Source organism: Sipha flava, unplaced genomic scaffold, assembly GCF_003268045.1.
Source record: "Sipha flava isolate LNK unplaced genomic scaffold, YSA_version1 74_pilon_pilon, whole genome shotgun sequence".
NCBI classification, from domain to species: Eukaryota; Metazoa; Arthropoda; class Insecta; order Hemiptera; family Aphididae; genus Sipha; species Sipha flava.
The window spans coordinates 568,579-586,612 of NW_020273614.1; the positions used below are offsets into that span (position 1 = coordinate 568,579).

The following is an 18,034-nucleotide window of genomic DNA, read 5'->3' on the forward strand; positions in this document are numbered from 1 at the left end:
CTAGGCACTATCAATGATCATTTCAGAACATAATCCTGCAAAAACTTTTATAGCCCCTAATGATTTCATTATTATGTAAAATATCTTATTAATACGATTGTTTTTATTTAAATTATTAATACTATAGAAAACTTCCTTGAAATAGTTTTTGCAATTTGTGCCTATGATTATATGATAAATATTAAAGAAATTAATTTTATCATACATTTTATTTAATAATAAATATATTGTTTTGATTATATTCATACGGTAAAAACAAATTTATAAAAGAAGATTTAAGTTTAACTGAATAGCTAGTATTCAAGTTTGAATGGCATGTAATACTTTCAAAATTGCAATAAATTTTTTAGATAAATTATTAAATAAATACTAATTTAAGTTTTATATATATTGTTAACATTCAATAATTTGAATTTTAATGAAAATTCAAACTTTTTGATCTTGGTTTTTTCCACTGATGTATTTGGTTGATTTCAATAAACAATGAGCATAAAAGAAATATTACAGATTTAGAAAGAAAATATATGAACATTACAAAATTTAAAAATGTAAGTACAAACAAATCTATAAACCAATCAAAAGTTATAAATAGATGATAATTTAACAAATGTTATATAACATAAAATAGTACAATAGATGAGGAATAACACATGTATAATTTAAAAGAATATAATCTTTAATAATTATTAGCTTATTATCAGACTCATAATAGAATAATTTTCACAATTGATAGCAAAGCTTGCAACACTAGTAATAATTATTTATGTTATCCCAACACTTATGCTCCTTGTCATTTTCTGGATTATAATAATGTATTATTTCTCAGTTTATCTAGTAAATTTTAAATTGTTTTCCACGGATGATTGCAATGAGAATGTAGGTTAGTCATTCTATCAACTCTAATAATTATAATATCCATTATTTGGTTGATATGTGACTTTTGGGACATAAAATATACAAAAAAATAAAAATAAATAATAATATTTTAACCTTGAAGTTTCTAAGAGCAAAACATGACAGAACAATTATAATTATTAATTTTCCTTAAATAAATTTAAATATATATTACTCCTTTAAATATAGTTAATCTTGCTACATTTAAGATATCTTTTTTAAGACTAATGTCTGTACTAAGTATAACATTGAGACCTAGACAGGGCAAGTAATAAAAATATGTTAGTTTTAATCATTTCATTGAACTAAATAAAGCAAATTTTTTATTATTAATAAGAAAATGTTTTCAGATTTCCTGAACATAATTTTTTTCCATTTATTACATATGACCTATCTAATGATTCAACATTGATCTCGAATTATATTTACTAATTGCGTTTCAATAGTTACACTTGTATTGAAGAATATTCATAAAAGTATACAAAACATAGAAATTAAAATCAAATTTTTTTTCAAATAAATTGCAAAAATATCAAGTATAAATTGTGATATAATACCATGATAAAAAAAAAAAAAAATTAAACTTCTTTAATCAAATGCAAAATTTTAAATCTGTTCTGTATTTTCCCGTGACAACGTTTGTACCACCGACGCATAAGTGGTGAGATTGGTGACACTGCTCATCGCATCATCAGGTCGGCAACAGCGTCATCAGCTCTTGCAGTTGGACAGTCTCGCTTTTGTTTATTGCTGCTCATTTCTGCAACACGTACGTTGTATTTGCACCGTGTTCTCTTTACCTTTTTTAGGTTATACACTAAAACCATTGCTCTAGAGTATTTTTCACGTAAGAAATTTTTTGTCGTGTTACATCGTGTTGCGTTAATCATCATGTGCTCGCTATTATATCGTGTATCGTTTTGCGCTCGTTACACAACTTACAGTGCACTCGTTGAAGCTGAATAGATATTCCTTCATATCGTTTATGAAACTCCGCCATCCAGATCAACATTATCACCACTGCTACACATGTTCGGGTGCCTCGCTCCGGATTAGTTTTACGAGGAAAACACAACGCTCCACAGCATCAACGGTGATCTCTATCATGTTTATTCCATTCTCCCTTATACAACTTGTATAATATTTAAACTAAAGTATAAGTAGATTTTATTTTGTTATACACATTGTTCTTTTTAGTTATAAGCCCACATTATTTATTCTTTCACTAGCACGCTAAATTTCTAGTTCAAATCGACCTATGGTGTTAACATTTGGTAACAGAACGTCAATCAATAAATTAACTCAAATTTTGGACATGTAATGAGTGTTCCAAATAAATATATTGAACATTATTATAGGGTGTAACATTGCTACTTATCCCATTAATTTCACATAATATCTAATGTTAATTTGGATCCAAAATTGACATAAAAATTCTAATCATTATTTAGTATCCAGGCACTAATTGTAATAAATATATATATTATTAAAAAAATCCTACTAATTTATGTACTGTAATCTATTTACATTTGAGGTATTAGACCATTTAATTAGATTTTGGGATCTATTGTTTTTTCCAATAATTTGAGGTTTATAAGATTCTTAATTTCATAATTTACTTTTTTTTTTATCATCTATATTCTACCTAAATTTATGTAGATAATGTGTATCAAACAACAAAGATTGCTTCTATATCAAGATACCATTCTCATATTGATACATTGGCAAATGGTGCATCGTTGAATACTGGTCAAATTGTATGGCGGAAACTAAAGAACTTAGACCAAATAAAAGACATAATGCATTTAATGACACTTCCAGTCAGTCACTGCAAAAATTTGTTTCGTTTTGTTTATCAAGTCTGACTATGTTTTGCTTAAGACTAACATGAAAAATGTAATCAGTCATCGTTTGCGAGACACGGTTCTATCATGGGTTCAAAGAATGATTTCTCATGGTTATAAGGCATAAAAAATTTAGTCAATAAGAGGCCCACCTGACAAGACAGACTGGTCACTGGACACTCCAAAAATGTTCTGATTATTTTCAGCGAAGAAATAAAGCTATGTTGATCATAAATGGGATGTGAGAAAGCTCCAGTTTTAAGAGAACAAGTTAATAGATTATCAAATGGTTGGTCGCATTTGCACTCATCGAATTTCATTAGACACATGTCCTCATAGCAGATTTCCTTACATAAAGCGTGTTCACTTTCAATTGGGTTCGGGATTTTTATTGCAGGCGTTCTATTCGAAAGGTCTAGCTTTCCGCCAAAACCATTTGACAGACTGGTCACTGGAAACTCAAATTCTGGAAATAGATAATTTTTAGGGTTTCAGATTGTGGCAGTCATGACATATAGACCATAAGCTGTTGACAAATATTATGTTCTGAGTGGAAGTCTCATCGTTGTTTCTGTCAATGAACCTCTGAGAGTATATCTTCTTCCCGTATTGGAGTGTCAAGTGGCCAACCTGACAAATGGTTTTGGCGGAAATCTGGACAATTCGTATTGGGAACAATTGCAAGGAATGTATAGAGGATTCATGAACTTGAAATGTATATTTCACCTGATTGCCTTCCAAAAATATTCTTATTATTTTCAGCGAAGAAATAAAGCTATGTTGATCATAAATGGGATGTGAGAAAGCTCCAGTTTTAAGAGAACAAGTTAATAGATTATCAAATGGTTGGTCGCATTTGCACTCATCGAATTTCATTAGTCACATGTCCTCATAGCAGATTTCCTTACATAAAGCGTGTTCACGTTCAATTGGGTTCGGGATTTTTATTGCAGGCGTTCTATTCGAAAGGTTTAGCTTTCCGCCAAAACCATTTGACAGACTGGTCACTGGAAACTCAAATTCTGGAAATAGATAATTTTTAGGGTTTCAGATTGTGGCAGTCATGACATATAGACCATAAGCTGTTGACAAATATTATGTTCTGAGTGGTTCTAGGTTTAGTTGAACAAGGTCAATCATTTGATAAACCTAATTGGTCTTGTTTCATCACCCTTGTAATTCAAAATTACATTTTCACCGTTCAGTTGTTACTGCTACTTCCATGACCGTTTAAATAGTCCCTCTTGTCCAATTTTTCCCTATTGTTTTCAATGACTTGATTTTAACTCGTTTTATAAAAGTTATTTTGTGAGGGATGACATTGTTATTACTGCTAAGATGCTCAATAATCATGTTCTTATTATCCTTCTAGTTGTCATGTCGGCGACATTATCCTTTGAGTCCTAATTCCCTTTTGTATTACTACAGCTTTGTTATATTTTATGATTTATGTGTTACTTGATTTTGAAAATGTTTAAAATTTTTACAGTTCTGTTACCATATTTTCCGTTTTTACCCTTTTTTCATTGTATTACTTTCTATTATAATATCACGTTGTAAACTAATATTATTTATTTCTTGATAAGCTTATTAGCTTAAATTATTTATAATTTATGATAGGAATTAAATTTTTATAATGTTTTCCTTTGAATACCTTCATTTATTTTTATGTTTATATCTTGTTAAACTACTAAAGATTGTATTTTTATTTTTTTATTTTTTTATTATTTTGCATTTATGTATAACCCGTATGGTATTGTTATTTTGTTATTCCCCGCTGTTCAAGATCAAATGCTCATCTTCAATGTATTTTTCAAATGGACTATCTGGACCTCTGCATCTTATCAGTCAAACTAAAGCTTACCATTTTCACTTGGAGTGTTTCCATGAAGAAAGAATCAATAACATGACCAGCTTTGAAAAGACGATTTGTTTTCAACATTTTTTCGTTCATTTTTATTTTCCTGACACAATTCTCGTGTTCTACATCAACTACTGTCTCATTTGTAGTAATGATGGCATTAATATTCATTACATCACCAGACTCTTATTGCTGATTTTACTATTCGCCCTCAAGGCGTCAAAACCGGCTGATCAAATATTATCATCGAAACTCATTAGACCAGGTAGCGCGCGATGAGCCGACCATTTAGGAACCCGCATATATACCACCTATTGCTATACAGATTTTAGACACTTCTATTGTTGACATAAGGAGATATCACACATATAATGGTCACGAAATCTGCGTTCAACACATTCCCCTGAACCTGGACGCGCTATCGATTATGCATATGGGCACGACTGATTCAAAGTAATCATCGTGTCATACGTATTGCCTAATCCATAGTAGCCCCAAGTACTCACATTACCCCGTGAGCAGCAACACAGTGTTCCGTACCGTTGAAGAGAGTGTGAGCCGTCGCCGTCGAGAGTGTGAGCCGTCGCCGTCCGAGTGTAACGAGCCACCAGCCGACCAGTGTCCGCCCACAGTACGTGAGAGCCCAGTACGAACACTAATATCTCTGTTTAGTAGTGAGTAATACTTAGTAATCTATGTCGTGTAAAAATGTGTAAACTCGACAACGAGTATTATATGTAGCAATTGTATACCGAATTGTGAGACAATAATAATTATTGTTAGTATTGATTATTATTATTATTATTATTATTATCATTAATATTAATTGTTATTATTCTTCATTGTTATTTATTATTCTTATTGTTATAATTCTGTAACTAAAAAAGTTAGCAAAATAAAAAAAAGTTCTACAGACTTTAAGTTTTGTTACAGTGTAAACATTGTTATAATTTCTTTAGGTATCGTAACAGGGACGCCCGTGAGGTGGGGCAGTACGGGCTATCGCCCCCCTGAGATTTGTTATGTCAGTAACAACATTTTTACAATTTTTTTTCATTATATAAATTAATATTAAACAATAACTTTTTATTGTATTTCAGCTCTTTACGCCATTTAAAGACATGGATTAGAAATAAGATGGGAAACGAACGACTAAGTAGCTTAGGTTTAATTAATATACCTACACCGCCAAAAATATGATGATAAAAATTTTTTAATCAACAAATTGATGATTCAACCAATTTATTTGCTTATAACAAAAAGAGATTGCCATTATTTTTTGAATAAAATAATAAAATATGATATAAATATAATCAAATAAAGTTGTTTTTTGCGTACATTTTATTAAGTATTTTCTTATAAATATTTGAACCAATAGTAAAATTGTATATTAACTTAAATTAGTTTACATTTTTATAAAATTACTAATGTTAGTATTACAACAAATGAGTGAATGAAAGATTTAGTGGTAAATCTTCCCATAGTTTATAATTAATTACAATTTTTTTTGCTCCTTCTGAGCTACATTTCTGCAAGCGTTCCTACATCGTAATATTCAATACAAATCATTCTTTGGCCCTTGTCATTAGTAATATTATATTGAATCATTGGCTCACCTGGTATGGACATGCATATTTGTATATGTTTTTTGAGTAGTAGTTTCTAGGGAAACAAATGTTAAAATCATACTTAATAAACATCAGTAAAAAATTAATTTTTATTGAAATATATTAGTACATATTTTGTAATTTAAATACAATGGGATACTACAACAAAATACCAGAGATATTATGGAGTTCTTTTCCAATTATTAAAAATGATATTTACAACTGTTCAATCGTTTCTTGTGTAACTTTCCTTATACTTACTTAATAATTGTTATAATATTAAATTTAAATATTTATATATTTTTAGTGCCATTTCATTGCTATTTTTTTACTCATATGTTGTACTAATCCATGGCCAAGTGATTTTAGAGGTAGGTAAACCTACTTAGATAATTAAAATATTTTATTTCATAGTATATACGGTATGTGAAAATATTAATGCAACTTTATTCACGTATTTAGATAATGGCTTTTATGTCTTACTAAGCTTCATGATTTACTTATTTATTGTAAATTTATTGAACTGTTTATTTTTGTACGACGAAGTAAGTAAAATTTTAATTTATTATTAATTTAAATTTAGTAATAAGGATATACATGCATAATACTGAACTATTTAAAGTACAGTTTTTAAAATCATGACACTTATATAAACATACGACAATCACTATGACCTATGTTTCATTTCTTTGTAACATAATGACTAGCTGTAGAAACTTTATGTATATCTTTTAAAAGTATAAAAAAAAAAATGATTCAATTAAATATTATTATGCTATTATCAGTAGAATATATATGACTAATCCGGTTCATTCTTCTAAGTATACAGTATACAGGGCCGGACTTTCGTCTAGACCCATGCGGCTTGGGCATAGAACGATGTATATGAGTAATATCATATTTTATACTGAACCAAAAAAGTTGTTATTTTGTGACAAGAAATAAAGTCCAGATGGCAAATTAGTGAAAACCTATGGTATTACTTGTGCCGTGACTGACTGTACAAACGTACAGTCAGGGCCGCCTTTAGACAAATTTAGACAAATTGCAAATATACACGTTTAAACAATTATTTTGAGCACTTATGAATGAGACTTAGGTTATAATATGTATAATGAGGCACCTCCAGCTCCCAAAATTCTGTCTGTTTAAGTTGTATGTTTAAGTAATTTAAGATGGAAGATTGTCAAAATAATTCTTGCACTGAGCACTGAAAGAGCTAAAACCGGTTAACTGGCCCCACATAATGTAGTAATGCTGTGGATCTCACTTTGATTTTTAAAATTAGTAGATTTTGAAAGATATTGAAAGACAAACATAAGTTATAGTCTAGATCCGGGGTCGGCAACCCGCGAACCGCGGGCCGCATGTAGCCCGCGAAGCCATTTTTTATGGCCCGCACAAAGGTGGTTAATTTTTGTATTTTATTTTTGCTCAATAAAATTTTTCATACAATTTTCAATGCTATTCAATTCTTTTTTCGTTATAAATAAAATCTAATCTAATTGTAAATAGATGATGTTTATTCTATATAGTTTTATAGTCGGTTTAATCTATAAAATTGTTATTATTATTTAATCGGAATCGAAGATAATGATAGTTGCACAACTCAGTCATAGGATAAATTAAATATACTTATATATATTTAAAAATTAAAATTTTAAATATATTTAATCTATGTATTTAATACACATGTATCTAATATATTTAATCTATGGGCATAGTTACTTTGCGTTTGTAGCAATTAGTATTACACCGTAATTACGCCCGTACGTGTGACTGCGTTTGTAATAGTTTCATTTTACAAGTAAATCCAAACATAATGGCGACGAAAAAAAGAGAAAAATTGTTGATGAACATCGTTTATTTAATAATTCTTGAGTTGATTTATACTTTTTCGTCGAAAACAAAAGTAAGACACTATGTTTAATTTGTCAAAAAATTAAATTTTTGGTCTTAAAAGAAATTTTTTCCATTAACATTCTTATTTTTTACACTCATATTTCTATATAAAATAATCAAATATAATAGCAATACAATTATTAGTAAATATTATATGTAAAATTATTTTTTAATGTGGCCCTTGATAAACATTCGAAAAAAAAAAATATGGCCCACGTGGTTCAAAAGATTGCCGACCCCTTGTCTAGATGTTAAATTTTGTTATTATCTTAAAGGAGTATAACTTCTTTTTATTTATTCTAATGCGCATAGTTATATTTCCTTTCAATATTTTGTTTTAAGCATGTAGAAAACACAGCTAAAGACCAACAATATGGACCAGTATTTAAATTATGCAAAACTATTCGGCACATAATATTTTGGATATTTGGTTTATACGTACAGCTTGCAGTGATTTATGTTGGGGTATATAAGATGAATATAGCGTAAGTTAAGTTAATCTAATAACTTAGCTGTTAAGATTCGTATATAATGTAAACTAATATTTATATATTTTTAAATGAATCTTATAAACATTTTTTTTAACATTTTAAAAATATAATTACAATGGGTCTTATTCTTAAAGTTTGGAACAAGTATGAAGTAATGTTTCTTATTTTTATTAATTAATTTAATTAATTTAGTTAATTTTTTCCTGAAAGCATTTATATTTAGTTTATGAAAATAGTTAATATTATCTAATAACTATTCAGAAAACTTACTTCTAATTATTTTCTTTTTATTAGAATTCTAAGTTTGAAATAAATAACTGATCATTTTTATAATATTGGTAATTTTATTTTTATTTTTGTATAGCTTTCAATATAAAACTATTACAGATCGACAATTAAATTAAATATAAAATTAGGTGATTTTTGTAATTGTGGAGCTAGATTTATTAATAAAATATAATAAAAAAATATTTAAAATTAAATAAAACTAGGTGAATAACATTACATAATAAAATTATTCTAGAATTAAAATTTTACAGGGTTAGATTACAATTATATGATTTATACATCAATCGAACGTGTTTTTTAATTTGGAGTGTAATTTGTTTTTGTAAGTTCTCAATACAATAATACAATAATAAATTTACTACAATTTAATAGAAAATTAAACTGTGTGTTGTTAATGAATGTAATAGCTATATTTGAGTAGCTATTATTTAGTTTTAAAATGTTTACATGTTTAATGTTTGAAAAATTATTTGGATTTTTTATTCTTAAATTTTAGGTTTTGACTTATATTGGCTGATGAAAACATGCATATACCATCAACTAACAATTCATGAATCATTATAACATATTCGATAAAAATAAATAAAACATATTAAATAAATACAATTTTTATTTATATACTTATGGAAGTACGAGCTGGTAAGCTCGATGGTGGTTACATTATAAAAACATTCAGTAAATAGTTGGATATTAATATATAATTTCATGATATAATAATAAAATGAAAATAACGAAAATGTATAGTGCACAACATTATGTGAAATATTATAACCTTTCTTTTAAAATATTGATAATCATGTTCAGGGACGCCCACAGAAATGTAGCTCAGGGGGGGGCAAAAAAATTGTAAGTACCTAAATACTTATAGGAAGATTTACTGCTACATATTTCATCTATTCATATTTTGTATTATTATCATTAATAATTTTTTAAAAATCAAAACTCATTTAAGTTAATATAAAATTACATTATTAGTTATTAGTTTTAATATTTATAAGAAAAAATATAATAAAGTTTAAACAAAAAACAACTTTATTTGATTGAATTCGCATCATATTTTATGATTTTATTCAAAAAGTAATGACAATCTCCTTTTGTATGAAGCAAATAAATTAATTGAATCATCATTTGTTGATTAAAAAAAATGTTAGATACTTGTTAGATACAAGGATTGTCGAATAGTCACTGAATACCCAAGATCAGCTTTATGTAAAATAACTTCCAATTTTGTAAGTGACGCGAAAATCTCAGGGGGGGAAATGGCCCCCACTGCCCCCCCCCATCCGGGCGTCCATGATCATGTTAATACTTTTGAAATATATTTGGTATCAATTTCAGACCAACATTATTTATTTTTTATGTATATTGATATGAACCTCCGCCGATATGTTAATGTAGAATTTCTTATAGGTGTATACAGGGGCGGATCCATACTGAGATAACAGGGGGGGGGATTTTTAACGGACATCCATGATATAGATATTTTTATAGATAAAATTAAAAATATTAATTTTGATATAGGTTATTTATTTAAATAAAAAAAGTCTTAAAAAAAAAATTATATATAGTTGAATCCTGATTTACTGTATTTCGATTATCCGTGATCCCAATTAACCGTGCTCAGTCTTCCAAAATTATCGTCACTCGAAATTGTTCGTCTAAAAATTTTAATAGGTCGGACGAACATATTTTTATATTATGTACAATTATCGAAAAATGTTAACGAACTTTTCAGCGATAAAAATATGTCACATGTAGATATGAGTTATTTAAAATTAATAGTGTGCCATACACGGTCAGTCATGAATGTCAGTTTTGTGATTGTGGTTATTAAAACTTATATAAACTTTTATTTAGGTCTACCAAATCGTTCGATGATATTAAATGTCTTAGAGTTCTTTATTGTGCCTTAGTACGTCCTATTTTGGAATATAGGTCCATTATATGGAATCCTACTACGATCTCTCATATTCAAAAGCTTAAACGTGTACAAAGAAAATTTGTTCGTTTTGTAGGTTTTAAAAAAAATGTTAACGAATAATATTAATGATATCGAAGTTCAAAGCCTACAGCTTAATTTAAAACATGATCCACTTTTAGCCCATCGCATTATGTTAGATATATCCTTCTTATATAAATTAATTAATGGTATCATTTCCTACCCTCCAATTCTGTTTCACGTACCTCAGTACAATACCTGCTCATGCCCAACATTTCGTACTAAAACACATCGCGTTAACTATGGACAAAATAATCAACTTAATAGACTCCTAACATTAGGAAATACATCAAATTTTGATTTTTTTTTAATAATCTGTCGAACCTAAAACGTCATTATTTAAATCACTAGTCTGTCCAAATAGCAATATTTATATGTATTTGTTATGTTATTGCTTATCTTATATACCACACCTATATGATTGTATCACACTTCTGAAACATTTTTGTTTTACGAAATTCTGTTAATTATGTTATAAATTTGTACTTGAGCCTACCAGGCGTTTATCAAAATAAATAATTATAAATAAATAAATAAGGAACTCGTTCAAGTGCATGTGATGAGTCTTCGTGGGACGTTTATCGTAATCGGTCGTGTTTATGAAATTCACTCGCTTATCTAATATTGCCGTGCGTAAATACAAAGTTCACTGCATGGTGCAACGCAAGCATGTCAAATACCAGGTCCTCCAACAAAGAACAATACAAACGTCCTAGCAGTGTCGCCTTCTCTCCACAGCAGGCCAACAAAAATAGATATGCTCCACTCTCAAATCTTAATGACACAGATGACATCAACACAGAAATTACTGATTTGATCTCCGAAGAGGTAAAGCAAAAAATTCCTCCGTTATATATTTATGAAATTAACGATTATACTGCTTTTCTAAATAAAATCTCGCCAGTCATAACTACAGATTTCAACTTCCTTAATAAAAATATATTCTTAAAACTGAATCTATCTACCGTTGATGACTATCGTTCTGTTACAAAATATTTTTCCGATAACAATATTAAATATCTACATACCAACTCACGAAAGATAGAAATCTTTCTATTATAATAAGAAATCTACCAACCTCAATATCTGAAGCAGAAATCTATGATGAACTATCTGCTCTAAAATTTAATGTCACTTTTGTAACCCGATTACAAAACCGTCATAAATCACCAATTCCAATCGTCGTTGTTATCCTTGATAAATCAGCGAAAAATATTTTTCCACTAGATTGTCTTCTTCAGTGCATAATAACGGTGGAAAATCGAAAAAACGATAACTCCATTCCACAATGTCAAAATTGCCAACGTTTTAATCATACAAAAAATTTCTGTAAACTACCTCCTAGATGCGTTAAATGCCCAAAACAACACCACTACTCGGAGTGTACTAAAGATAAAAATAGCCCACCAACATGCGTAAACTTCAATGAAAATTACCCAGCAAATTATAAAGGTATTAAAATCTAAAAAAACTAAAAACCACAGTAAAGTTATGTCTCATAGAAATCCACCTAAACATTTACAAATTATTTCTGAACCTAAAGAACAAAATGTATTCCAACCCTATATAAGTTCTCAAACAATAATTACCCAAAATGAATCTTACGCCGGTAAAGCTAAAAAAAACTTAAGCAAAAAAGAAACAACAGCAGATGATTAAACGTACAGCACAAATATTACCAATGAACTCATTAAATCGCTAATGCCGTTATTCACATCTCTTATCTCAGAAATAATCAAAAAAGTAATTACTAATCTTCCTACATTGTTAAACAATCTCAATGTCAACTAATTATAATAATATTAGTAACATCGTCATCATTAATTGGAATGCAAACGGCATTAAACAAAATCTCAATACTTTCGCTGCATTTTTATCTCAACACAATGTCAATATATCCTGTAAAAGTGAGACTCACTTATGTACAACCGACTCGATTAAATTTAATGGCTACTCAATTTATCGCAACAATAGATCAGCTGTCTGGCCCGCAGGTGGTGTCGCGATATTAATTCGCACAAAAATAAAACACCAACAGGCATATATACCACGGCTGCGATCTTTGGAAGCCGTAGCAATAACACTATTAATTAATAATATAAATACTACTACAGTTAGTACATACCAATCTCCAAGTTATAATATGTACACAAACGACCTCGACATAATCTTAATCAACTATAATAAAATTATTATCATTGGTGACCTAAATTCAAAGCACGTAAACTGGAAATGTAACACAACAAATGCGAATGGAAGAAAATTATATAAGTATCTATCTAACTTCTCCGCGATCATCTCTGCACCTGATAATCCCACTCATTACCCTTATGAACCTAACTAAAGCCCAGATATTTTAGACGTTTTTTTACTTAAATCAACTTCTTTAATAATTAATCAAGAGCCCCTATTCGAACTAGATTCGGATCATTTACCAGTAAAAATATCAATTGGTGCATCTCTAATACAATCTGAACCAACTCGCAAACTTATAAACGAGAAACTTGACTGGGATAAATTCAAACAATACATTTCAGATAATATAACAATTCCTAAGAATATTGCTAATACATTATTGGCTGATGTAGCAATATCTCACCTTCGAGAAACAATCTCCAATGCTGCAGAACAGTGTACAATACCATCAAAACCCACTTTGGGTCAAAATTACAAATCGGTAATTACCCCATCAATACAAAAAATTGTAAAGGAAACAATGGTAACTTCATAGAAGGCCAGAAAATCGTAAGAACCTAAATTTCCTCACCAAAAAAGTAAAATTACTACTCGAAGAACATAGAATAAACTCATATCAAAAATATTTATCTTCAATACATCCCGCTGATTCTAATCTTTAGTTAGCGACAAAAAGAATAATTAATCCCAATGACAACGAAATTCCGCCTCTAAAATCCGGAAACAATTTTATAAATATAGTACATGAAAAATGCAATTTGTTTGTTTCCACTTTAGAAAATACATTCACACTTAACGCCCTTAATGATAATGCAATTAATAATTTTGTGTCTCAGAAACTAAGATATTTCTAATAATTGATTAATAAACTTCCATTAAAATTCGACAGAACCCAACTACCCAACCCCAGTGATGGTGCTAGAATTTGCGAGGCCCTGAGCAAAATAAATGTTGGGTCTTATATTTTATATTATTAAAATATTTTAAGTTCAGTTAAATCAGAACAGCGGGGCCTTAATTATAATTTAAGGCGCGGGGCCCTGGGCAACTGCCCCTATTGCCCACCCACTCGCTTCATCCCTGCCCCACCCTGTATAACAGCTTAATAATAAGTAATAACATATAATATAACAATTGACTAAAATACAAATCACGTCACTGTCCAACCTTTTATTATCATAAGAAGTTTTTGCACGATACCTTATGTAAAACCTTTTGCCCTTTTTTTTCTATTAGGTACGAAACATAATTTATTTTTTACAAAATATTTTATAATAAATTACATTTAATTTAAGCAACATCAGATAAAATTCAAACCCCTTTTCGACTTTAATTGTAGGGCACCATTTACAACATTCTGGGGGGACCTGACATCATCTGTACGCATGTCTATGGTTGTACAGTTATGGGGAGATAACACACTGCGTCAAGAGTTGAAATCAAAACTAATGTGCACATTGGGGCAAACAAGGGTGGGGTCTGGCCACCACCTCCCTAAAAAAATGTCTTTATATTTGACGTGGCTACATAAATTATATGTGATTTGTATCTAAAAATAAATTTTGGCATTGATTTTTAATTTATCAAATAAATGCCAGACAGAAATAATTACATTAGTAGGTTTGAATAAGATAATACAATAAATATTAAATGGTAGTGATTCGAAATTCTCTATTAGATTTTAAAAAATAGCTGTGCAGCTGTATATTTACACATTATACTCAGGAGTGTATTGGTACGTATACGCGGGTATACGGCGTATACACATCAGCAGATTTTCGATTTTCAGCGTATACCTAATGTAAAATATTATTTTACGGTTATATGTTTCTAAAATAATTCGAAAACAAAAAACTCATAATAATTTTATAGTTCACTGGAAAAAATTGTTTTGAACCATGAAATTGATTGAAATATTTAGCTGTTAACCCTACAATGCATGATTTTTTATTTATTATTAAAAAAATTGTTTTTGGATAGTACTAAAGCTATAGAATACGTAAAAAATAATTTAAAAAATCTATTTTGATTTCAAGTGTTGAAAAAGTCGAAAAAGTTGGTTGTTGCTGTAGAGCAACATTATGCATTTGTAACTACGAAAAATAAAAACTTTTTTTTTCATTTATTATATTCACAATGTGTCAACATATTTTACATATTTTTACAAGTTTATTAATACAATTTTGAAATTTTGAAAACTTTAAATTTTTCTAAAATGTTGTCTTATTATAATAGATATACCTAAAATTTGTCAAATTTATACACATTTAAATTATTACATAGTTAAATTACTCAATATTATTAGGTAGTATGATATTTTTTAAAGCAAGTTTTTCCTTTTCCAGTACATAATCCAACTTGACATTTTTCACACGCTTGCCATGTATATCCCTTGCAACTTGGCATTTTACAACGACTCCTCGTTGGTGCATCGATCGGCCAGTGATCAATGCGATCCATGCGTAGATCTTGATTTGGTGGTTTCGAAGCTTTCGGCTTCTTGGACTTTTGTATTAGTGCATTCTCTATAGTATTTGATGGCCTTCCTCTAGTAAAAGTTGACTGACCAACTTTGCACAAAGATATGGCTAAATCTTCTTTAAACGCAGCTAATGTCATAGGTTTTTCAACGTTGCCCCTAGTTTTATTTTTTTGAGCAATTATTCGCTTATGTAACAGCCATGAATTAACAACAGTCACATCAAGTAAATGATAGAAAATCCTTAAATACCATTTACGACTTCTTATTTTAATTTTCTGTCGTCCTAACAAGCTATCCAATAGGTCTACTCCTCCCATGTGTTTATTATATACACTTACAATATGTGGACAGTCTATTTCAATGGATTTATTTTCCGTTTTTGAAAATCTTTTTACCTTAGACATAGGATCGATTTCCACAAATGTAGATAGTAAAGTTACCACCTTGTTATCACGCCAGTATGTGGCGAAAACTTCTTGGTTATTGATGTTTGCCAAACAATAATCTGACGAACCTCGTGGTTTTTTTAAAAAATCCTTTTCATTAGGTAATATTACATTATTTAAGCGATTTCTGCGAACCGTACCCAAAGAACATATTTTACGGTTTTTCATATACACCATCAATGGTACAGACGTGTAGTAGTTATCGAAATAAACTTTATAATTCATATTTTTTGGAATTATTCTACATAGTCGAACGACTACATTTCCCGAAGCGCCAAAATCTGGTTCCCATGAATACCTATTAGCGTCATTGTTTTCCTGGCCACTATACATTTCAAAATTGTAGGAAAAACCAGATACACCGCATAATACAAAAAATTTGTATCCCCACTTATGGGATTTCATTGGTAAATATTGCTTGAGAAAATGACGAGCTTTAGTTGAGCATAATTGCTCATCTATAGATAAAGCTTCTTCTAACAGTATAGAAGCAAATCGTTTTTTTAAAGTCTCCATAACTGGCCTAATTTTATGTAACCTATCATGGCCCACGTGGCCTTTAGGTAACATATTATTATTATTATTGAAGTGTATGAACTGTCGAATTTGTTCAAATTGGTTAACGCTCATCGTTTCTTGAATAATTTGATTTCCTAAGTTTGGAGACCAGTATTTTCGAATATTAGAAATATTTACTAAGCCCATTAATAGACAGACTCCTAAATACTTTTTCACATCATTTGAAATTAATTTAAAATTTTTATTTGGATTTATTTGTACACTATATATCAAAGTTTCATACACAATATGTTCAATTAAATCATCTTGGAAAAAGTAGCCAAATATTTGATACGGAGTACTTAAATTTAAAATTTCATCTGAAAGTTCAGTGTTACCAGTAAATTCTATATTTTGGGTGGACAATTTTTCATGTTTCCATGAAATATCCAACTTTTGTTTTTTATTTTAGGCTGAGGCTTAGCAACAAAAGGAGGTGTGGTTATATCTAATTTGGATTTTTTTCTTAAATTTTTAATTTTGAGGTCTGGAGTTTTATTTATTTCATTTTTTGTATGCGGCTGTACAGAAATAAAGTTTGGATGAGATATCGATTGGCCGTCAGGTTCACATTCAACATCTCCCATGTCAATATTTATATCCAAATTACTATCTAATAAGTTTATAGAATTAAGGAACGGATCTAACTCATCGTCATCAATATTTTCCAAAAATTTATCGAGTTCCTCTAAACCAACTATATCATCATCTATACATATACCTTGTTCGTCGCCAGATTCCAAGTCGTCTTCAGAATCAGATGGAGGTTCATTTTCCAGCAATTGTACAATTTCTCTATCAAACAAATGTCTTCTACACATAATGAAAAAATGTACAAATTTGTGATGCAAAAAGTAAAATAATAAAACGCGCAAAAAATACGGCACTGAAAAACGTCGAAAAAAATATACGTCCCGTGTAGTGCTAAATGCATAATGTTGCGTATGAGCAACAACCGTTCATTATTGATTTACAAATAAAATATTTGACTTATCTGTATAATCTTGGAAATTATCTAAAGTTTAGATATATATGAACACGGGTATATTTTTATTGTTATCCATAGTCATATCTTATGATTTAAAATTATTGAAAAAAAACCCAGAATTTTGTCACATTCATATGTACCGGTCTGTCGATAAATAGTTTGATTTTTCCAATCACATACTGCTATCTATCGTTTCGAAAGTAAATTACATAATATATTATCATATTTGATTTTGATTAAAGCTAATATACACCAACTAACATAGATAAATATCTGATTATAATCTTTTTAATCGGTTGTTGCCGAGGAGCAACACCATGCATTGTAGGGTTAAAGATTACAGTGTACGCTGAGTTCAATGTATTTTGGTAACTGTAGCGAATAACATTGAATAAAATAGTATGGATTGTGAACATTCAATCCATTGATCTTAAATCTGCATCATGTGATTTATAACGCACTGCAAATGTATATCTTG

At 29.3% G+C, this 18,034-nt stretch overlaps 1 protein-coding gene across 1 annotated transcript; it reads right to left on the reverse strand.

The window, feature by feature from the left end:
• Positions 1 to 15,383: 15,383 nt before the first annotated feature.
• LOC112692501 (piggyBac transposable element-derived protein 2-like) lies at positions 15,384 to 17,389 on the reverse strand. Its single transcript, XM_025567171.1, has 2 exons — positions 17,096 to 17,389; positions 15,384 to 16,961 (listed from the first exon to the last, which is right to left on the reverse strand). Exons 1-2 carry the CDS (start codon positions 17,387 to 17,389, stop codon positions 15,384 to 15,386), a joined length of 1,872 nt encoding a protein of 623 aa, XP_025422956.1.
• Between the last annotated feature and the right edge of the window lie 645 nt (positions 17,390 to 18,034).

What these genes read in the sequence shown, in the direction of transcription:
- LOC112692501 (XM_025567171.1), bottom strand. Translation starts at nt 17,389, where the DNA reads ATGTGTAGAAGACATTTGTTTGATAGAGAAATTGTACAATTGCTGGAA. An exon ending in CTCATCCAAACTTTATTTCT is followed by an intron (nt 16,962 to 17,095) that starts GTACAGCCGCAT and finishes AAAAAACAAAAG; the next exon opens with TTGGATATTTCATGGAAACA.